At 41.0% G+C, this 24,377-nt stretch overlaps 1 protein-coding gene across 5 annotated transcripts in view; it reads right to left on the bottom strand.

The window, feature by feature from the left end:
• The window catches only part of LOC145350125 (myosin light chain kinase, smooth muscle-like), a 331,906-nt gene that overhangs the window by 87,764 nt on the left and 219,765 nt on the right, over nucleotides 1-24,377 (bottom strand). For all 5 annotated transcript variants that reach the window (XM_080199061.1, XM_080199060.1, XM_080199063.1 and 2 more), the window contains 6 exons: nucleotides 24,077-24,274; nucleotides 17,337-17,583; nucleotides 13,967-14,047; nucleotides 12,824-13,617; nucleotides 12,274-12,390; nucleotides 11,467-11,556 (listed from right to left, as the gene is read on the bottom strand). In XM_080199061.1, coding sequence (XP_080055187.1) covers nucleotides 11,467-11,556; nucleotides 12,274-12,390; nucleotides 12,824-13,617; nucleotides 13,967-14,047; nucleotides 17,337-17,583; nucleotides 24,077-24,274 — 1,527 coding nt within the window. The remainder of the gene's footprint in view (nucleotides 1-11,466; nucleotides 11,557-12,273; nucleotides 12,391-12,823; nucleotides 13,618-13,966; nucleotides 14,048-17,336; nucleotides 17,584-24,076; nucleotides 24,275-24,377) is intronic.

Here is a 24,377-nt window from a genome sequence, read left to right as displayed (position 1 = left end):
ACTGAACCAAGGTGAACTTAAGATATCATTCAGATATTTAAATCTCTTTTCACAAATGGTTTAAAATATTCTTACTGCATTTTTTTGAAGCAAAATCGATCATTTGAAATTTTGTAGATTAAAAAAGTCTTTGTGAAAAGGGCAGCAATTGTGACATCATCATGAAGTGACCAAATGAAAATGAGGTTAAACATCTGGCAGAAAATGAAAACTTTTCTGAAGTTGGACACACTCAGTGCTTTGCTTGCATTACATTATTTGTCTCAATTAAAATATTTAATTGAAAATCCATCTTCCATTCTAAGTGTCCATGTCTTTAGGCAGTACAGCATGGTTGGAATATTTTACAGAACTAAATGTCTACTGTTTGCTCACATTTTGTGGGGGCATGGAAAGGTTAAGGCTACAACTTGAGAGATATCCTTTTTTGGTAATATTGAAAATAGCTATAAATATCCATCAAGGAAATGGTTGAATACACAGGTTGTTAAACTCTCATCGTAAATGATTACTGTCCGAGGTCACTGGCAATTCATAGCAAACATTTTATTGCTGTTCCCACATCCCCTTCATCATGCTGTACCTGGAACCTAATCTTCAGTTTGAAATACAGGAAAACTTGGTGTATTACAATGATTCAATAATTTCCATTTAAAACAAAGATATGACTAAACTATATATTGAAATTGCAGTCTTTCAAAGTTTTGAAGAAAATATGCATTTCAATAAGAAAAATCGAATTTAACATAGCACCACCACTATCTATTTTGCTTCAGAGATTTGCAGTAGATTTTAATTTGTGTCCTTTTTTGACATCTCACAGCTATCACGTGCACAAACTGAGAGGTCAGAAAATCAATGGACATTGTTGCTCAAGCCTCATCAGCATTCTCAGCTGCCATATCAGCTCCCTCATATTCAATAAGTCCTGTATAAAGCAGGCCCCTGAGTGGGTCCATTATTGTATTGTCCTAGTTGGCACCTATTGTATTTACCATAGGCTTGTGGTTTTTGCTTTACTTTATTTTATATAATAAAGCACTGTTCCTTTACAGCTGACTTCTGGAGTTATTATAGTGAGGAAATAAATAGGGGGCCTCATCAACAGTGGCCATTAGATATGTCCCAGAGTGGGCAATGGTGATGGGTGTGGGCAACTGTGATTCCTGTTAAGTCAAAGAAACAGTCAATTTGGTTAATTTGTTTCTTCCTACATTGTCTGGTCCATTTTGTAGAAAGCCTCCATAGTGACTAAGCTAGCTGTAAATTTGTTTCAAAATGCCAATGCTATCTTCTATGGCAGGTATGCTCCAATTGCTGCCATGCTCTGGGGTACCCTGAGCCCTAGTGTGGATGGAGTGTCTCAGTTCTAGACAGCCATTCTCTGATCTTTCTAACTGGTAGAAAAGTGGGGCAGTGTGTCACAGAATGATCCCCTCATGTCAAGTGCCACAGAATTTGGTGCGGACTTACATTATCCATCTGCCAATCCTTTTATATTGCTTGACTCTCCCACTCAACTGCCACTGCCTATGGTTTGACTCCCACCTCGATAAGCCTACAGGTTCCCACCATGTCTCCCGTGGTATTCTCTGAAAGGCTCGTCAATACACTCAGCGCTGTCTCCTCATGAGCAGTAACCACAACTACCCTTTCTAATCTCTCGCTGACAATGACAGGCACTGATTGCTCCCTTTGCTAGTTCAAATGAGGTGACAGGTTCAATGAATTTACCTGCATTTAACGCACAATCATGTCCACTTTTTATAATCCCAAAGGACACTTGGCCTCTTCCAAAATGCACCTAACCTGATCTCTCCCAAAAGTGTCTTGGAACCATATTCAAAACAGTACTGCACATTTATTCCGCAGGTGGAGGTCCACCTCGTTGTCAAAGGAGGGGCATGCACAGGGTGGGTCGTGCGTGGGCTGCTCTTGGAGGTTCCGGGAGTGGCCTAGTACTTTGTGTCGGTGTGTGTGCTTGATCGTGGACCGATAGACGGGCGCTGCAACAGCTCGGTGACTAGCACTGCTAGCTATGCAGATACATGGATTTGGGCCTGTGTCTGTGGGAGTTTGCGCATTCTCCCTGTGGTTGCGTGGGTTTCCTCCGGGCGCTCCGGTTTCCTCCCACACCCCAAAGATGTGCTCTTAGGCTGATTGGTTTACCAAATTGACACTATTCTCCCCTGAATCTGGCTAAGTCAGGGGTTCTATTCGTAGACACGCAGGGTAGAATAGGTGTAGGGTGATGCGGCGGCGCGGGCTCGTTGGGCGGAAGGGCCTGTTTCCCGTGCTGGGTTGTTCTTTGTTCTTTGTATCTCTAAAAATGTACCCTACCTTTCCAAAGGTCTCTGATAGGTTTAGACCTTATAACACCATGCCTAATGTGTACATGTGATATTTCCTACTACCTCCTTGTTAAAATCAGATCAGATTGAAAGAAGTTGCACTTTAATATATGCAGCTGCCTCCATGAACCACTGATGTGCAAAGTTTGACCTGCTCTGCACCCAACCCATCCCCACAAAAAAAATGGGGGTCCAGTTCGTAGGCAGGACTAATGGATTCAGCCTCAGGCTTTGCAATTGTTCAACAGGTTTGGGTTCAGTCAGCTTGCTTGGCTGAAAGTCGGGGCTGCAGAGTGAATGAGCTGACTGATTGTGGTACTGTGGCACAGGAAGACATTCAAGTTGGGGGAGCAAAAAAGAACCTAGTGGTCGTAGGGGACAGTATAGTGAGGGGAATTGACACTCCTCTCTGCAGCAAAGAGCCAGAGTCCAGACAGCTGTGTTACCTGCCCAGTGCCAGGGTTCAGGATATCTGCTCAGGGCTGGAGTGGAAATTGCATTGGGAGGGGGAAGATCCAGTAGTTGTGGTCCATATGGGTACCAATGACATAGACAGGACAAAGAACAAGGTTCTGTGTAATCGGCATGAGGAGCCAGACGCCAAATTAGGCAGCACTTCAAAGATAAAATTCCCTGGATTATTACCTGAATCACATGCAAATTGGCATGGGGCAAATAAAATTAGAGAAATGAACTTGTGACTCAAAGACTGGTATGGGAGAGGGGGTTCCAGTTTGTGGGGCACTGGCATCCGTACCGGGGAATGTGGGATCTATACTATTGGGACGGTCTACACCTGAACCATGCACGGACCAGTGTTCTGGCAAGCTGCATAACAGGGGAAGTATAGAGGGTTTTAAACTAAATAGTGGGAGCAAGGGATCAAATTTGGGAAGATGTGGCAAATGAAAGAATAGGAACAAGGAGCAGGAATTATCAGCCATGCCCATTGACAGGACTCTATGATCCTGTTGAAAGTCAATGGACTTATGGCTGGCCCACCACATGGCCCACAGTGAGTCCTGCAATGGCAGGGCTGGAAAATCCCAGCCAAGACAAGACAAAGAAAGATATTAATATGGAAAATGATAAACAAGCTGTGACAGGAAGGGATAGAGAATACAATTCCAAGGCTACATTGGTGAGTAAGACTAGGTTCACAAAAATAATAAAATGACAAAATTAAAGACTGAACACATGAAACATTTGTAACAAAACATATGAACTGAGAGATAAGTAAGCAAAATCAAATAGCCAATACAGAGACATGGCCCCAGGATGAGATAGACTGGAACCTAAATATTTAAGGATACAGGGCATTTAGGAAGGACAGGAATCTAGGAAAAAGGTGAGTGTCTTTTTTAATTACTGATGGTATCATCACAATTAAGAGGGTAGACTAAAGTTCAGGAAACCATGATATAGAAGCAGTTTGGGTAGGGATGTGAAAAGATAGATACAGGAAGTCACTTGTGGGAGTGGTGTACAGGCCGCTAACAGTAACCACATGGTATGGCAAAGTATAAAGGAAGAAATAAAGGGAACTTGTCAAAAAGGCACAGTGATAATCATGGGCATTTTCATTTATGTATAAATGGAAAAATCAGGCGGGCAAAGATAGCCCAGATGAGGAATTCAAAGAATGTTTTAGGAATATTTTCTTAGAACCGTGTGTTCTGGAGCTAACCACAACTGGAGATAGGCTGTATTAGATTTGCAAGAAGACAGGATTAATTAATGATCTGTAAAGGTACCCCTAAGTTAGAAACAAGCAAAATATGATTGAATTTTACAATCAGTTTGAGGGAAAGCAGGTTGGGTCCAAGACTAGTATTTTAAATTTAAATAAGGGCAATTATGGCAGCATGAAACCAGAGCTAGCTAAAATGAACTGGCAAATGAGGTTAAGGGAATCAGTCAATAAGAGATGAAGTGGCAGACATTTAAAGGGTTATTTCAGGATACAAAGAACAGATATATTCCATTGAGAAAGAAAAAACCCAAGAGGAGGATCCACCATCAATGGTTAACGAATAAAATTTAAAATAGTATCAGACAAGGAAAAACATGTAATTGTGCAAAGATGGGTAGCAAGAATGTAAAGAACAGGAAATAATAACAAAAAGATTAATAAGGAGGGAAGAATTAGAATACAAGGGAAAACTAGAAATATATTTCTATCGGTACATAAATGAGGAAAGAGCTAACAAAGTGCATGTTGATCCTGTTGAAAGTGAGTCTGGAGAATTAATAATGGAAAATAAGGAGATGGCGGATGAATTGAACGGGAATTTTGCATCGGTCTTCACTACAGAAAATACAAGTAACATCCCACAAAATATTTGCAGATCAGGAAATGCAAAGGAGGGAGGAACTCAAGAAAATTACAATCACCAGGAAATGATACTGAACAAGTTACTGGAGCTGTGGGCTGACAAATCCTTGGGTCTGGGTGGACTTCATCCCAGGGTCTTAAACAAATTAGTTAGTGAGAGAGTTAATACTTTGGTTTTAATTTTCAAAATTTCTCTACATTTCAAGTTTGTTTTCAAATCTTCCATGGTTTCACCTCTCCCTCTCCCTGTAATCTCCTCCAGCCCTTAAACCCTCCAGATATCAGCTAGAGCTCTCCACCTCTCTACCTCCCCTTCTTCCTTTGAGACACTGCATAAAACCTCTCCATTGATTGATTGTCTTTGTTCATCTTCCTTAATATCTCCCTATGTGGATCAGCATCATATTTTGTTATATAATGTCCTTGCAAGACGTATTGGGTTGTTTTATTATATTAAAGGTGCTATATAAATATAACTTGTTGTTGTGGGATGGTGATCACATACCTGGAAAGGATGACCTCCTTGTTTGCCTAAGTAATCACATTGATACTTAAGTGTTAAAAAGTGCGAAGGAGCTTCGAGGTTAAAAATTATAAATTACTGCAATATTCATTCATTATATGCATACAGTCTTCTTCATTGCAAACAGAAACACATCAAAATGGTTTTATTTATAATCTGCTGTGTCCAGTGAGAAGCAGTGTAACGTGGGGAGTATTGGCTGGAGACAGGGTTACATAGTAGAAAAGTCAGCAGATAGAGTGCAGCGTAAATTATTGAGGGAAGTAAGTGTGGAAATTACTGAGGATGTGGCCACAATTTTCCAATCCTCCTTAGATATGGGGGTGGTTCCAAAGGGCTGGATTGGAAATGTTACCCATTGTTCAAAAACAATTATAACACACTCAGCCTCACACTGGTAGTGGGTAAACTTCTAAAGAGAATAATCTGTGATAAAATGAATTGGTATTGGGAAAAGTATGGGCTAACAATTGAAAGTTAGTACAGATTTATCAAAGGCAAATCATCTTTGCCTAGGCTAAGCGAGTTTTTTGCTGAAGTAACGGAGGGGGAGGTTGATGAGGATGGTGTAATTGATGTTGTGTGCATGGAACTTCAAAAAGTATTTGATAAAGTACCAGATAATAGTGTTGTTTGAAAAGTTAAAGCCCATGGGAGCAGAGGGAGTGGAAGTGGACACAAAATTGGCCAAGGGACAAAAAGCAAACGCTGATTTTCAAACTGTAGGGGAGTGATATTCCACAGGCATTGGTATTTGGACTACTGCTCTCTCTCTCTTAGCTTTTCCCACATGACATGGGTCACCATAATGTTGGCTGATCACCCTTTGACCTCTCCATTCATAACAACCATAATTTGATTTGTCAGATGGCCTTCTTGCTGCTAACCCTCCCCAACTATCTGGTCCAGGGACATAATTACTTTCCTGCACCAGTGGTTGGGTTCTTGCAAAACCAACAAATCCTTTAGGGGGACGCAAACCTGGAGCGTTCTGGCTCAGAAGCAAGAATGCTACTGCCTGAACCACAGACAGAAAACACCATTATTAGGACCACTTCTCTTTTTGACATTATATCAATAACCTGGACATAAGTGTGCAGAACATCATTTCAACATTTGCAGATGACACAAATCCCAAAAATGTAATAAATAAAGACAGACTAGTGAAAGGGGCAAACACCTGGCACATTATACAGAGAAAGGAATGTAAAGTGAAATATTGTATAGGAAGAAGAAGCAAAAGAAACTGAATGACAGAGTAATAAAGGCACTGTAGGAACAAAGATACCTAGGGGGTATGTACAGCAGGTTTCAAGATGCAGGGGCAACAGACAAAGTCACCCTCGAAAGCCCCCAAAAAGCATGGGAAAATATCAACATGGAGGCAACAAATGAAGAAAGTTGCCCACTTACATGAAAGAGACCAAGAGTGGGATTTTCTGGCCATTCTCGCCCCAAGACTGGAAAATCATACCTGAGATCAACAGAACTTGCATGGTCTGCACCCCATCCCCCCCGGCCACCAATCCACCACCCGCTACCATTCCCATGGGCGGGATGGGAAAATTCCACTCAGAATGTGTGAGGAGTTGCTTTCCCAGACAGCTTCTCCCCCCGGCATTGCTGCTGAGAAGCTGACTGGTAAGTCCACTCACTAAGTGGGGGTGGCAGTGCTGGAAGCTGGGATGGGGAGAGAGGCAGTTAAAGACAGAAAGGTTGTGAGGAGTGGAGAGAGTTTCTGGGGAGGGGGGATGTGGGGAGGTTGGCAGGTGAGGTAGAGAACATAATAAGAACATAAGAACATAAGAAACAGGAGCAGGAGTAGGCCATCTAGCCCTTCGAGCCTGCCCCGCCATTCAATAAGATCATGGCTGATCTGTTGTGTCTCAGTTCCACATTCCCATCCTCTCCCCATAACCCTTAATCCCTTCGCTTATCAAAAACCCATCAACCCGCATCTTAAAAATATTTAGCGAGGCAGCCTCCACCACTTCAACGGGCAGAGAATTCCAGAGATTCACCACCCTTTGAGTGAAGAAGTTCCTCCTCAACTCCGTTCTAAACCGCCCCCCCCTTTATCTTGAGGCTGTGCCCTCTAGCCCTACTGTCCTTTCTGAGCGGGAAGAGCCTCTCCACCTCTATCCTATCCATCCCATTCATCATCTTATATGTCTCAATGAGATCTCCCCTCATTCTTCTAAACTCTAATGAGTACAAGCCTAGTTTATTCAGCCTCTCCTCATAGTCCAACCCCCTCAACTCCGGTATCAGCCTAGTAAACCTCCTCTGCACTCCCTCCAAGGCCAAAATATCCTTGCGTAAGTGCGGCGACCAAAACTGCACACAGTACTCCAGCTGTGGCCTCACCAGTGCCCTGTACAGTTGCAGCAAGACCTCCCTACTTTTATATTCAATCCCCCTCGCTATGAAGGCCAGCATCCCATTCGCCTTCCTGACCACCTGCTGCACCTGCAGGCTGGGTTTTTGCGACTCATGCACAAGGACCCCGAGGTCCCTCTGCACTGTTGCATGCTGCAGTTTTTCGCCATGTAAGTAATAGTCCTTCCTACCATTATTCCTACCAAAGTGGACAACTTCACACTTGCCAACATTAAATTCCATTTGCCAGTTCCTGGCCCATTCGCCCAACCTATCTAGATCCTTCTGCAGACTTTCCACACCCTCTGCACCAATCTTGGTGTCATCAGCAAATTTCGACACCATACACTCGGTTCCCTCCTCCAGATCATCTATATAAATGGTAAATAGCTGAGGCCCCAGCACCGACCCCTGGGGCACTCCACTAGTCACCAACCACCAATCCGAATAGCACCCATTGACCCTCACTCTCTGCCTCCTATTTGACAGCCAATCCCCTATCCACGCTAACACCCTACCCCCAACTCCATGCCCCCTTACCTTCTGTAATAGCCTCTTGTGCGGCACCTTAGAGAATTTGAAAGGGAGAGGGTATTGGGGTTAAAGACTGCGGAGGAGAGAGAGGCTGCAGAGGGGGAGGAATTTGGCTGCGGGGTGAGTTGGGGTAGAAAGGCTGTGAAGGGAGATAACAGTTTTAAAACTGTTAACAAAAAGAATACTCTGCTACCTTGAAATCACTGAGGGGAATGAATTCCTTGCAAATGAATGTGGAGCCTCTAGCTTAATTGTGCTTTCATTGTGGATGAAAGTGTAATGAACAGGGTGTTAATTGGATAATTGAATACTAAACAGTGTCATTTCATAAGAAACATTTATGTGTTATTATGCCTCAAAGTGTTTCACATACTGTGAATGATATGAAGTGCAGTGATTGTTAGAGACAAACGTGCAACTATTTTGCTCAGATCCAACACAGTAATGAATGATTTGCATTTTATAGTGCTTTTTGTAATGTTAGGACATCCTAAAGCACTTTCCAATTAATGAAATACTTTGAAAGTGAGCTAACTGTAGTAATGGAAGAAATGTCACGAATAAATGAGCAATTAATTTAGGGGAAGTCTAAGATCTGGGGACATAATTTTAAAAAAAGAAGCAATCGTTCAGGAGAAATGTTATGAAACACTTCTTCTCACAAAGGGTGGGTTGAAGTTTAAAAATTTCTTCCCCAAACACCAACCGATGCCAGATCAATATTAACGTTAGATCAATTGTTAAATTTAAATCTGAAATTAAGCCATGAGGTGCAGTAAAAAAAGGTAGTAACGTCCTGGTTAAAATCTTGAAGCTTTGTGCATATTCAATGAAAATGTGTTGGCTGTGACCATGCCTGTCCGTGGAATGCCTGCTCAAGGTGATGGATATTTGTGTGTGCCAGTTACTTTGAAAAAAAATTGTTACTTATTTATGCCTGGAGTTTTCATGTGCCAGTTTAAATACCATGGTGCCTCAGAAATTAATGCTTTCCTTGGGTGCTATGACATTAAGTTTAATGGAGGAGCGATGATTGTTGAGGAAATTGATTAATTCTTCTAATTCTGCCTCTGTATGTGAGTCCAAATGCCCCATAATGTCAGCACAAATACAGGAGGAAATGTTACTGTGTGATTGCATCATCTAATAAAGGAGTTAGCGAGAGTGAAAAAGTCTCTCATGAGGAGACACTAAGTCAGTTAGGATTGCATTCACTGGGGTTTAGAGGAGCGAGAGGGAATCTCTCAGAAACTAAAAATTCTAACAGGATTAGACAGGGTGGATTCAGAACGAATGTTTCCAATGATGGGGGAGTCCAGAACTAGGGGTCATACTTTGTAGATAAGAGGTAAATCTTTTAGAACTGATGTGAGGAGAAATTTCTTCACCCAGAGAGTTGTGAATATGTGAAATTTGCTTCAATTGAATGTAGTTGAGGCCAAAATGGTGTGTGATTTCAAGAAGAAATTAGATAAACCTCATTGGGCTAAAAGGGGGTGGGGTGAAGGCAGGATCAGGGTATTGAATTTGATGATCAGTCATGATCAAAATGAATGGCAGAGCAGGCTTGAAGAGCCGAATGGCCTACTCATGCTTCTATTTTCGATGTTTCTAATGAAAAAGGAAACACTGAAAATCAAAATGCTGCCCTTGAGTAAATCTCAAGAAGAGCCCTCAGAAATTATTTTGACCCCTGATGTATACAAATCTGTGCAGGTAGTAGGATAAATTGAGAAGGCTGCTATAAAGTATATACCAGTCTTGACTTTATTATTGGAGACATAGAGTACAAAAGTAAGAATGATATGCTAATACTTTATAAAAAGTCATTAGAATTCAGCTGGAATATTGTATTCAATTCTGCATATCACATTTTAAGGATGACAAGAGACAGTGCAGAAGAGATTCACTAGAATGATATCTGGAATGGGGTTCAAAGCATAGTATACATAGAGAAGGAAAGGAGAGAGTGCAGAATGCAGTGTCACTGTCATAGCTAGGGTTTAGAGAAAGGAGTATGTTCAGGGTGCGTGGGGTCCTTAATTATGCTGGCTGCTTTTCCAAGGCAGCCGTCTTCAGTTATTTGGATAAACTGGAGAAGCAGGAATTATTATCCCAGCAGAGAAGGCTAAGTGGAGATGTTAGAAGTGTTGAAAATCAGAAAGAGTGTTGATTCTTTGAATGGGAGGAGCTGTTTCCATGGCAGAAAGGTAAATAATCAGAAACACAGATTTAAAGTGATTGGCAAAAGAACCTGAAGTGAGGTAGGACATTTCGTTGAGGCAACAAGCTGTTGTGACCTGAAGTGCAGTTTGTGCAAGCTGGTGAAAGTCGATTTAATAATAATTTTCAATGTGAATTGGATAAATACTTGAAGGAAAGAAATAACAAGGCAAATTTGATGTGAGAAAGAAACAGTTTCACATTTTGGACTGGGTCAAGAATACACTGCCTGGAAGTATGGTGGAGACAAGTTCAATTGATGCATTCAAGAGGATATTAGCTGATTGTTTGAATAGAAACAATTTGCAAAGATATGGAGAAAAGGCAGGGGAATGGAACTCAGCTGTGATGCTCAGTTGGAGAGTTGGTGCAGATGCGATGGGCCAAGTGGCCTCTTTCTGCTACTCTGTTATGGGGAAAGAGCTGTGGACTGGGACTAATTGGATAACTCTATTAAAGAGCCATCATGGGCACAATAGATTGAATGGTCTCCTTATATGGTGCATCATTCTAAAATAATAGGCTTAATTCTCTGATCCATGCTTCATGTAAATGGGACTCACTGCTGGGAATGTGGCAGTACTGAATTAACCACATTTGAGCAATATACAATATAGAGTATTGAATATTGTAACTGTGATATCAATATTGTCTAATTTCAAAAGTAATGCTACTTTTCTTACTAACGAGAGGCAAATTATACTATTGCTTTTTTCCTAAAAAAAACTTAAGATTAAACTTAATTATCATTTTTGATTTTTTTTTAAAGTTCCTAATCAAAAGCTTTTAAAAAAGATAAGTTTACATATTTTATTCTCCACCACGTTTATCGCTTGCTTAAAAGGAAGACATCCTAATTCATAACTAAGAAAAAAGTATGGAATTTGCTACAGTTAACTTCAAACTCCTATACATCAGCTTATGATATTTAACATTCATAGCATAGTTTGTTTCACAAAGGAGAAATTCACATATCCTGTGCCAAAGGTTAAAACAACATGGTATATCAACATTGCAGATGACAACCTCTTCAGTGAATAGTCTCTAACTAATGGGAAAATAGCTGAAAGCCCAATCCATTCCTTATTTGGAAACAGGTTCGATAAATGATCTTGACTTACCACAGTCTGTTTCTGAAGTTGGACTAGGAATGGACTTTCCCTTCTTTGAAGTTTTCTCAGTAGTTTTGGGAGCATTGGGTGAAGCTGCATCTGAAAAACAATCATTCTAAAATAAGTTGGGTTGACTGACAAGTAATGTTTATTTTCTATTGAAGATAACAGAATTATATAGAGTGGTTAAGAAGCACTTTGTTTTGAAGAAGCAAAACAAACCTTTCTGTATAAAATTAACTCAATGCTGTTTCACCATTTGTGGTGTTATTTTTAATCGGTTCTTCGGAGAATTTTTTTTAGTTTCTGGGCAGTTTCACAATCTTCAACATTATATCAACAGTGATCTTATACTATTTTCAGCACTATAATAGGAAATTATTCCATCTTGGACCCACAGAAATTTTGTTTTGAAGATACCAAACAAGCCTCTCCATGTAAAATTAATTCAATGCTGTTTAACCATTCATGGTGTTACTTTTAATTGGTTGTTTGTTCATCTAATACTCAAAGGGTGAGATTTTAACTCATTCAAAACCCAGGTGTACAGTGTTAAAATCAGATCCCAAAGGTCTTCAGACTCCTTGGTTTTAACTGCCCGGGATCATTTTCATTTTCCACTGGGTTGTTAAACAGTTGTTTATTCTGAAGGAAACTTTGGCTCAATCTTGTGACAGTAATTTGTTTCTGCTCTCCACTGGTGGAAGGAATTTTGTTTTTAATTTTGCAATGTAATGACAGGAAGCAAAGACAAACAATGATACATGCAAAGGAATGTTTTCCATTGTGAGCTCTCATGCTGTTGAATGCTCTTACCAATCACAGTAACCGAACAAGTACATTCCGTTTTCCCTGCAGAATTCTCAGCTTTGCATTTGTACTGGCCTTTATCTTCAGGCAGAACTTCCTCAATTGTAAGTGTACAAAGTGACCCTAATGTAAATAAAAGCTTGTGAGAGTCCACAACCCATATGGATTTTAAACTAAGGTTCAAATTCACTTAACTCTTCACAGTGTTTACGGTCAAGTACACATCAATGTTCTAAATGTTCCACAAACCCTTATTATACAATATCATGTATCACAAAATAAAATTTGCTTTAAGCAATATGTTGCCATTTGCAATACTGATATGCAGTTCCATCAAAAATCATTAGTGATTTGTATTACCAATATGCACAGTCCTCAAGGCTTTAAAAGATTAAATAGCAATGAAAATTTTCTTATTGCAATAATTAAACGAAATGTTATCTGATGAACAAATTCTATTGAACAATTTTTCAATACAAGTGCAGCGTACTGTTTGAATATTTACTAAGGCTTAGGATTTAATTTAAATCTTCACCTATCCTTGGAAATCAGTTACCTTCTTGAGATATATTAATGAACTTGGATGACTTGATGGCCTTTCCATTTATAGTCCAGGTGACTATTGGAGCTGGTTCGGCAACAACCCGACATTGCAACAATAATCTTTCACCATCTGCTACCTGAACATCTTTTAATGTTTCCTTAAAGACAGGTGCATTTCCTGTGCTTTTAGATTTCTGATCAATTACTTCACCATCGACACATGAACATCCATTTTTACAATCGCCATCATCATTGATGTCCACTTTAACGGATTGATTGCTTTCAGCAACATTGTTTGCCTCTTTGGCAGTCGAAGCTTGTTTCTTTGAGCCTGCAGCACTCCTGAGGTCTGACTGTTCTTGCGTTGGTGTGATTTCCTGTGATACTTTGGGGATGTTCTTTTTACCAAGTACTGCCCGGAAATCTACCTGCTGGGGGCCCGAAATCTTTTTCTCTTCTTCAAAAGCATTTGTCGTTTTAACATGTCTGGAAAGAGAGTCTCGGAAGTTCATTTGCTCTGCTGAACGTTCCTTCAGTTCTTCCTCGGAAAAGCTTTTTGTGATCACTTTTTTCCCGAGCACGCAACGGAAGTCTTTCTGTTCAGCCTCTTGCTGCTTGAGTTGCTCTGCTGACTGCTCTTTGGTTTCAACTTTTCTCCTGAGCACTCCACGGAATGCTTTCTCTTCGTCTGCACTTGCTTGTGTTTCTGCTGTGCTCTTCTTGGCACTACTGAGTTTGCCAAAATTCCCTATGCCATCACTACCACCTTCCTCCTCTTGAAGGACGCTGGTGTTCCACTGCTCCTTACTGTTAACAGCGGTGAAAAGAAAAGAATTAACAAGAGGTTAGATTGAAAGCCACAGAACAGCCCCAGGCTTGATACAAGAATGTTTATAAAAGGGAAAGGCTTATTACAAGTACACAATCTATTACTGTACTACATCACTGATGACTTCAGTGACCATGTAAGGGCATGAAAAAAAGTGAGACAGATTCTAGTTGGACCATGTACTATGGTACAGCTGTGTGATGTAAACAATTTGTTTGGTCACTTCTGGGGATTAAGTTTGAATCTTTTCCAGACGAGAACTGGCCAACCTCCGTGCAGTCAGTGCAAAAATAGAACTCTCCCAAGTAATGTGGGAATCATACTTACTCTTCCTTGGCTTCTTCTCTGGAAAGGGAGCATTCTTTGACCACCAGCGACACGTGGCAGCTACACTTGCCAACTTGATTTCTGACATTTGTGAAAGAAAACGAGAATGAGGGGGTGGTGAAGGGATGAAGTTAAATAATATGTGAAAATAGTTCACAAAGATAGCGACTAATATTTGCACAAGCATCCGAAACACAGCAAATGCCAGCCCCTTTTTTAAAATGAGCATTACATTGTTTTGGTGTTTTGGTTCAAATACTTGCTATCTGTCTGTAGCAATATAGGCAGCATCTGTGCACAGCAGTTTGTATTTAACTGTTCTACTGCTTAACAAAGGCAAACAAGCCTCCTACAATTAGTTGAATCGGATTTGTAAGATGAGATATAATCAGGCTGCTAACACTTCCTTTGCAAAAGAAATAAACTTCTTCTAATAATGAATGCAGTGTCCTGATGAGTTAAAGATTAACGGTTGCAAGTAATAAGCAAAGGCCCTTAATGACCTTCAGGGCCAGGATTTTATGACTCTTTCCACTTGATGGGATATTAAACTTCTGTTGAAGTAGGCGGAAGTTTAAATGGCCCCCCACATCTGCATTGGGAGGTGGGGGAGACACGCTGCGGTAGAGCTCTAAAATCCTGATCCAGGAATTAATTGACTGTCTCTGAAATAACTTCTCATTGGCCAGTGTACCTTCACCAGATTCCCTCTATTTACGAACACAATTCCACTCCTAAGAGTGCTTCGGGTACAAGTCAGGATCCAGAGTGTCAGTAACCCTGACAATATATAGAAGTGAAGTTCCCTTATTGGCAAGCAATCATTACCTCAGTCAGGGAGCTCATACTCCAACAGGCCAACCTGATGTGCCTCATTGAAGTCATTACAGACATTCTTCCCCCAAAACCTCACCAAGCAGCAGAACAATATAATCAAAAACGGTGTTACACTTCTGATAGCTAGTTGATGAAGGAAGAATCCGTAACCATAGCAACATTTAAGAGGTATCTGTTTGGGTACATGATAGGGAAAGAATAGAGGGAAATGGACTGAGTAAGGGCAGAAGGTTTTTCTTTAGTTTTGTTAGGCATCATGATTGGCACAAGTTTAGAGGGCAAAAGGGCCTGTTCCTGTGCTGTACTTTTCTTTGTTTTTTTGTAATCAGTCTTTATTTTGATTGATTTATTCACAAAATCAAACACTACAGGTGGATAGGTATCTCTTGATTTCACCAAATTCTTGCGTAATTAAGTGTCTCTTTATACATAATCAAGTGACCCTCTAATCAATGCCCTCGACCTCTGTGTGCTTCAGTTCAACTGATATAAGTAACAGAGGGTCCTGGGTACAATCTTCAGTTTGTTCTGATTTACCTGTTCTCAGCTTGGATACCAAATGTCAATTGTTGTTTTGATAGTAATATATGGAAAATTAAATGGTTTTAGTAGAATGCCTACACCCAAATGTTACTCAGCCTCCTTGTTGCTTGAGGAGATGGTCACATGTGGTGGTGATGCTCCTTTGGTTGAATAGCCTGGTGGCCCATGTGGAAACATCCCCCCCTTGTCCATGCTGCTAGCTGCTTACTGGGGGCAATCTATAAGATAGAATTCCTTGATTTCTGAAAGTCAATAAGGGTGCTTATTTGCAACTGTTAATCTTTAATAACCACTTGGCTTATGTACAAAAGGGAGACTGATACCAATAGAAACATAGCCTAGTGAGGAATTAACGTCTTGACAAACAGCAGGGTGTGAATTAAATTGCTCAGGTTTTAAACTCTGCCATATGTTTTCTTTTGAAATTCAGCTTCATGGCTTCACAATCCTTAAACTGGAACTAAAGATGCAGTTTATTATTCTAACGAGATAGTCAACTGTCACACAGTTATAATCTCAGTAGCAACGTTATATGTAACTGAGTCATGCAGACCAGTCGATTCTACCTTTGGTTTTGATCTTGGCAGAGCTGGGATGGCAATAATGAATCATTGAATCCCTACAGTGTAGAACCCATTGAATCAACCCATTGAATCTGCACCGACTCTCTGACAGAGTATCTGTAACCAATGCACTCTCCCAGGCCCTAATCCCCTAGCCCCACACACATTTCCCATGGCTAATCCATCTATTTCACGCATCTTGGGACATCAAAGGGCAATTTAGCATGGCCACTCCACCTAACCAGCACATCTTTGGAGTACGGGAGGAAACCAGAACACCCAGAGGAAACCCATGCAGACATGGGGACAATGTGCAAACTGCACATAATCATTTAAGGTTGGAATTGAACCTGGGTCTCTAGTGCTGCGAGGGAGCAGTGCTAACCACTGCGTCAATGTATTGGTTGAAGATGAAACTAGACATTTATTGTCCCCTACTCCTGGCTGCAAGGCCCACATTTGTGAATGTTGGTTAAGACAACAACAACTTTTATTCTTATAGCACCTTTAAATGTAATAAAATGTTCCAAAGTCTTTCACAGGACTGTCATCAAACAAAATTTGACACTGAACCACACAGGGAGACATTAGGGTACCAAAGGTTTGGCAGATATGGAGGAGTGCCATAAAGGAGAGAGAGAGAGAGAGATGACAGAATGAGGCAAGGGAGAAGCTTCAAATGGGAAGAATAACCTTTTGAGAATAATTAGAGACTTTTGAATTGTACCCCTGTATTCAGAATCAAAGAAAAGTCATAAAAACAAATTAAGGGGAGGGATTTTGATTTATACCCAGATTACCAACCTAAGGGTTTAGAGCAGATTTGGTCAGGACTCATTTGAATGCAAACAGTGAGCTGCATGTAACAAATGATTGCCTAGATGCAGTTTGTACTAATTTGTATCCAATTACAATCAGCAATAGAAACCTGATATCCAGAATAAAGCAGCCATGTGCATGTTTCAGCAAACTTTTTGATATTGATAACTAATAGTGAAATCATATGGGCAGCATAGTGGCACAGTGGTTAGAGCTGCAGCCTCACAGCATCATGGACCCAGGTTCGATTCCGGCCTCAGGTCATTGTCTGTACACATTCTCCCCGTGTCTGCTTGGTGCTCCAGTTTCCTCCCACAGTCCAAATATGTGTGGGTTAGGTTGATTGGCCATACTAAATTGACCCTAGTGTCAGGGGGATTAGCAGGGTAAATACGTAGGGTTACGGGAATAGGCCCTGGGTGGGATTGTGGTTGGTGCAGGCTCGATGGGCCATATGGCCTTCTTCTGCACTGTTGGGATTCTATGATGATAAATGCTTTCTTTATACACAACTATAATCATTCCATAAGCACTCGAATACTAAAACGCATTTAGATTGTTGCACAGCAGCTACAGAATAAAGACTTTAGAATGAATCTTAAACATACTTGAGCTGTATTTCGTACTGCCCAGCATGATGAAGCTGGATGTTCCTGATGAAGAGTGTATACACATCCTCATTTTGGAGGACTTTGCAATCTTCACCCATGATAACCTCTTTCCCATCTTTCATCCACTTCACAGTCGGGAATGGATCTCCGGCGATGGCACATGAAATGAGGGCATGTTCCCCTAAAGTTGAAGTCACAGCTTTTGGCTTGCTGATAAACCAGGGTTGTATCCCATCCTGAGGCTCTATAGAATCAAAAGAGACTTCTGTATGACTTTTGTCCGATATGAAACCACATTGGACAGCATAAAACATACAATCTCTTCCTGTTCAAGCGTATCATAACTTCAGGAAGGGTTGCCAATCTTCCCAAGAACTGAAGCTTAATTTCCCGGACCTGGCTAAGCAACCTCAGGGGAAAAAGCATAATAGGTTTTTAAAAATCTGTTTGTGATTATTTTTCATTTCCTTTGAACATTATAAAATTATTAGTGACTGGATAAAAGGGCTGGTTCTCTGACAATCAAGCTTACCCAGTCGAGTAGAAGGCATTTCACCGTGAGAATTGTTATGTGGGTGACCAATTGTGGGAGTGCGGCAATTGGAGGAAGGAAATACTTTGATGAAACCTCCAGGAATACATCCAACCAGAGTTGGCAACTCTACTTTGAAGTCAAAAATGTCTTCATTGTGGACAAGCCTCTGGGAGCTGCTTCATCAAAGTAAGAACTCTGTCACAATCATGGAGAATGTTTAGAACTGTAGAATCCAGGTCTATAATAGGGCAATATTGTAGGGGTAATAGCGAAACGAGAATAATGACCTAAAAAGCCATTGGCACCATGTCAGCCCCATGGCAACCAATATGGTGCACACATGCTCATTGTCCATCAAACTCACATTCCACAGTAGGCATCCACGGCAGACCATAAACATTTAAAGCATTCATTTAAATACTTAAATACCTCAATAAGAATTCTATGCTTTGTATAAAATGCTAAAATCAAGCTGTCCCAACATTTGACTTGCCAAGTGATAAATTCATTCCACAGTTCATGACATTAACAGGCAGAATAGACTCTTCAGCAATGCAATTTAAAGAGTCTATTTATGACATACAACTGATTTGCTGTTTCAGGCTCCTGATTAATTTCTGGATCATTTTAAGGCCATTTATAGATTTCTTTAACTTAATTCTGACTTCTAAAAATATTTTTTTTGCTGCATTGGTTTTGGCTGCTTCCATGCAATCATGGTGGTCTGAAATGCTCCCCTTTGGCTGAAGGATGAGCAGGACAAGCCAAGAAAATAGAGAGCTCGGTAACAACTGGCAGAAGAGGGAGAAGGGCTCTCTTAGCAGGCCATACTCATAACGGGTCTTCAGAGAACACTCCTCATTCCACTGAGAAACCTCTTTATAAAGGAAGCAAGCACTCTTTCTCCTGCTGTAGTAACCTCCTGAGTCTGAAACCAAAGTATCGATAGCTGTGCTTGTGGCTGTGAAGATGGGCACAAGCCTTTGTTTTCACATAACAAAGCTTCTTTAGGCCCAGCATGTAAATCTCTGACATCTCATTGTTTGACACCCACCATTATATCAGAGAGGTCATCGAGGCTTGAGGACTGGACCCAGTAAAGTAGGTTGTAAGAACTTCAGGTTTTGCCAGGACTTAAGGTGCTTCTTTGAAAGTCCAAGCATACATAATGAGACTTCGGTGAGAGCACTGACATCCATTACTCTGATGAAGCACCTGAGCCCCAGGGAAAACTTTGATTGACAGCTCTGACTCTCTGATCTCTGCTACCAATTTAGTAAGGTTTATTTACATAATGTTAAGTTGTTTCAAAGGTTTTGCGGTTTCTGTTATTGATGCTTTTAAGATTGCAATTTTATTGGGCTGTAGTGAAAGGACATTTTTTTATTTACGGTGTCATAAGTAGGCTGACATTAACACTGCAATGAAGTTACCGTGAAGATAACTGTGAAATGTTACGTGTTCGGATACACTGAGGGAGAATTAAGTCCAGCCAATGTGCCTAACCAGCACATCTTTTGGACTGTGGGAGGTAACAGGAGCACCTGGAGGAAACCCATGCCGACACAGGGAGAACATGTAGACACCACATAGATGGGAATCAAACTTGGATCTCTGGCGCTCTGAGACAGCAGTGCTAACCACTGCGCCACCGTGTCTGATTTTTCAACATAGTGGAATGTGATGCATGAATGGCTCTATTTATAGTCATTATTGGGTTTACTGCTTCATAAAGCATATAATTGGTCAATAGATATGGAACTGCCATAGTTTGGCATAAGAACCATGAGGATGTGGTGGGTTCATAGCTTGCTATAGGGGAACGAGTGGCCATAGGACTGGATGGGGGTCATGGCCAGGCATAGAAGGTATGAGGGCCATGGTAAGGAGTACAGCTTACGAAAAGGTAAAGCAGATTTTTTGAACTCACCGTTTAAAATGTCCCCTCATGCAAACTGGTTGATGACACCTCTGGACTATTGTGAACCATGACTCTTTAAAAACTTGGCCCAACTCCATGAAAATTGCAGTGGGGTAGGACACGCCTGTCTTCACAATGGAACTGGCCAGGTCGTGAGTGCAGGGCGTGGTCTCATGACCCCAACCAGCCCTCCCACTTAAAAGGCACTCTGATGAGATCGTTGATCCTCCTTTGGCCTTTCACACAGGTCTGGCAGCTAAGGTCCTGACTTTCACCTCCCCAGTGACATCTTGGACTGGCTAGATAGGTGGTTGCTGGAGACTTGCTGTCCCCTGCAGGAACGATCCTCCAGCTCCTCTCCACAGGCTGGACCTGAACTGTCAGTGTAACATCAGAGAATCTGGGTGCCCAATCGGAACCGCTTCAGCTATTTCTCAACAAGTTTCCCTCTTGTCCACAGCCAGAATCCACCTCCCCTTTAGGATGTCCTGGCTGCTCGAGTTCCCAATGAATTCCGGCTGCAAGCTAGCACTTAATTAACATGGTATCTGGGGCAACCTGAACCAGGCATGTGGTATGTAGCTTGCTATCCACATGCCGATTTCAGATACGGTTTGATTTCTAGGTCATAAACTTTATCTTGAATTGTGCTATTTTTCTGTTTCATCCCATTCCCCACTAAGAAAAGCCTCATTGTAAATGATTGGTTAGTTATCAGCCCTTGATAGAAGCAGAAAGGTTTTGCTACCACGCAGAGTGGAGATGACATGGTCTGAGTGCCATGAGGAATGAGTACCAACTTAAAAATTTGGTGCAGGTGGGATTTGCTGCAGAAGGGGGAAGCAGGTGGTGCCTTTTATATCTTTTTTCAGCCTCTGGTAATTGGTGAGCGTTCAAAAGCATTAATTAGGGAAGCAGGTGGATGAATAGTCACTGCGTTTTAAGAATTCATCCCTCTAAATGGGGACAGTAGTTTAAACTGGTACTGGAGAAACCTAGGCTGGAATTCTCCTACCTTGCTGGCAGCTGGGATTCTCCAGTCCTGTTGCAGTGGAATTTTGGTGGAATGGCAAATTCTCTGGCAGCAGTAATGGGGTGTATGACACTGGAGAATTCCAGCCATAACTTAAAAACTACTGCAATAAATTACTGGCATAACTAGTTAAACTACTTAATGTAACTGCAGATAACAATTGAGTTATATTTCTAAACCCATAAATGAATTAATGAAATAAAACACAAGGTATGGTACATGATGTGTTGCAGCTGTAGAATGGCAGTCAGTAATTTGATTCGCGGCAACCACATCTGCAGTAACTGCAGCTCGAGGAACTTTAGCTCAGGACCGATGAGCTGCAGTCTAAGCTTCAGACACTGCAATGCATCAGCAAGGGGGAAATTTGTTTAGACACCATTCCGGGAGGCATCAGACCCCCTTAGATGAGATATTTCTGATTTGGTCTGTGATCAGGGACAGGTGGGTGTGACTGTAAATGAAGCAGGTTTGGAGATTGCGAATTGAGCAATGGAGGAACCTCAGTCTTTGCAATTGTCCAACAGGTTCAAGGTTCTTGCAGCTTGTGGGGACAAGGACACGGTGGGTGAACAAACTGACCATTGTACCGAGTTTCAAGCAAGGGGATTGAAAAGAAATACAGTTGTAGTAGTTGGGGGCTTACACAGTTCCCTGCATTTGCAAGTGTAAGTCCAGATGGCATGTTGCCTACCCAGATGGCGTGTTGCCAGTTATGAGGGCGTCTCCTCTGAACTAATGAAGGACTTAGAATGGGAGGGGAATGTTGCAATTGTTATGTTGCATGAGCGTATTGATAACAAGTTGGATGATTGAAGAGGTTCTGCTGAGGGATTATGAGCAAGTAGGGGCTAAATTATAAAACAGTACCACAAAGATGGATGATTACCCAAGCCAAGACCAAATTGGCATAAATAAGATTGAAGAACTGAATGTCTGGCTGAAATAGGAGAAATGCAATTCAGTTTAGGGGGCACTGGCACCACTATTGGAGAATTAAAGTGCTGTACCAATGGGATGAATTTCATTTGAAATGTGTGGGACCAATATCCTGACTGGACAGAAATGGAGCTGTAAGGGGAAACTTATTGGGGTTGGGGGTGGGGGGGGGGGGGTGCGCGCGTAGAATTTGAGAGTAAACTAGCTAGGAAAATAAAACAGGTTATAAGCCTCATATTAATACATGAAAATGAAGGGACTAGCTAAAGTAAGGGAATGAAGAAATGACAGAGAAATATTTTGTGTTTGTCTTCACAGTAGAAGATACAAGTTACATATCAGCTGAGGGTAATCTAGGGGCTAATACTGAGGAAATTAAAGTACTTAATATTAGCAGAGAAAAAGTATTGGAGTAACCTAAGGGACTAAAATGTGACCAATCCTAGGACCTGGTGAATTCTAAAAGGAAAAGCTGGAAATGAATACAATAGTTTCACTCAGGAGATAGTAGACATGTTGGCAACGATTTTCCAAAGTTCCCTAGATTGGAAATTAGCAAATAAATCTCTTCAGGAAAGGAGGGAGAGAGAAAATGGAGAATGACACGATAGTCTGACATTAGTGATTGGGAAAGTGCCGGATTCTATTTTTAAGGAAGTCTTCACAATGCACTTGGAAATGAGTACATTTATCAGACAAAGTCAATCTTGCTTTATGAAAGAGAAATCCTGTTTGACATATTTATTAGAACTCTTTGATGATGTACCTAGTAGGATAGATGCAAGAGAATCTGTAAATGTAGTATACTTGGCTTTCCAAAAGGCATTCAATGGGGTGCCACACAAATGATTAATACACATGATAAGAACCCATGAAGTTGGAAATGATGTGTTAGCATGGCTAGAATAATGGTCAATGGACAGGAAACAGCGAGTATGGATAAAGAAGCATTTATCAAGTTGGCAGTTGTGACTATTGGAATGCTGCAAAGAGTAGTGCTGGGGCCTCAGCTATTTACAATCTGTATTAATGACTCAGGTAGAGACAGAGAGTAGTGCATGCGTGATTATTGAATATATTTAAGGCTGAGATAGGGATATTTATGGTCTCTCGGGGAATTAAGAAATCTGAGGAACAGGTGGCAAAATGGAGTTGAAGCCCAAGATCAGCCATGATCAAATTGAATGACGGAGCAGGCTCCTTGAGCCATATAACCCACTCTTACTCCTATTTCTTATGTTCTTATGTTCTAAATATCTAATTAAATATTATTAATCTTATTACCAATTAGTTGAGCAGATTTTTGCCTTCTCCATCTGAGTATTAAAATGTACCTGGGGGCAGTACACAAAGGAATATCTGATAGGGAGGGTCTCATGTCACCAACAATTGATAGCAATTCGGGCCGGTTCTGTAGCTTATGTGGGATCCTCCTTACCCAGTCTTGCTCTCTGGCGGGTTGTGCTTAATGCCTCAATGGTAAAAACAACAGTCCACCCCAATGTTTGTGTAGGTGCAGGATATTAAGCACACACATTCACACAGTTCACGTCAACATTAGATCCACATATAGAAGCCAGGCTCTCTAAATCCTAAAACATAGGCACTTCTGTGTCATGGATATGGTGAGCATGTTATGCCACACTTTTCCATGCATTCAACATGTTGTGTCACCAAAAGTTATCCATTCTGTGCTGGATGGGGTGGCACAGTTGTTAGCATTGCTGCCTCATAGTGCCAGGGAACCGGGCTTGATTTCTGGCTTGAGTCACTGCCTGTGTGGAATCTGCATCTTCTCCTCGTGTCTGTGTGGGTCTCTTCTGGGTTCTCCTGTTTCCTCCCACAGTCCAAAAGACAGGCTGATTTGGTGCATTGGCCAAGCTAAATTCTCCCTCAATGTACCCATACAAGCGTTGGAGTATGGTGACTGGAGATTTTCTCAGTAACTTAATTTCAATGTTAATGTAAGTCTACTTGCGACACTAATAAAAAAATTCTAAAAAATGATATTGCACTCTGAACTGATCTTACAAAGCAATGAAACAGTTCATGTTATTTTCAAATCCAGTTATATAAACCAACACTCAATGGAAGTTTAAAACATCGCTTGTTAAAAAAGTCTTAAATGTTGTGACATAATTTACAGCATTTAAATAGAAACAGATGTTACTATTTCTATAGTTTCAATTGCTTATTGAAAGCCAGCAACTTCTTTCAATGGAAAGGATAATATATGGAACACAGCTGCACACGGAATTACCATCAATTAGTACTTAAACAGTTGAGATACATTTTGGAAAGACTAATACCTTGTACAGTTAGCATCGCCTGTGTCTGCGCTTCCCCAATGTCATTCCAAACTTCGCACGTATATTTCCCTGTATCTTCAGGAAATACCTCCTGAATAAAAAGGCTGTATTCATTTCCATTCTTCTCAAACTGGAAGTCTTCTGACTCTTGAATTTCTTTTCCATTGTGGAGCCAGATAATTTCTGGGAGTGGGTTAGCTGATGGAATCAACATATTTATTAGTATCAGTAAAGAGAAAACATAGCAATTAAGAAATATACTGCGCATTAGGATTTTCCAAACCATGTGCAAATTATTTTC

This window comes from Carcharhinus amblyrhynchos, chromosome 11 (genome assembly GCF_965287045.1).
Source record: "Carcharhinus amblyrhynchos chromosome 11, sCarAmb.v2.hapA, whole genome shotgun sequence".
NCBI classification, from domain to species: Eukaryota; Metazoa; Chordata; class Chondrichthyes; order Carcharhiniformes; family Carcharhinidae; genus Carcharhinus; species Carcharhinus amblyrhynchos.
This window is presented reverse-complemented; position numbering and strand designations above follow the sequence as displayed.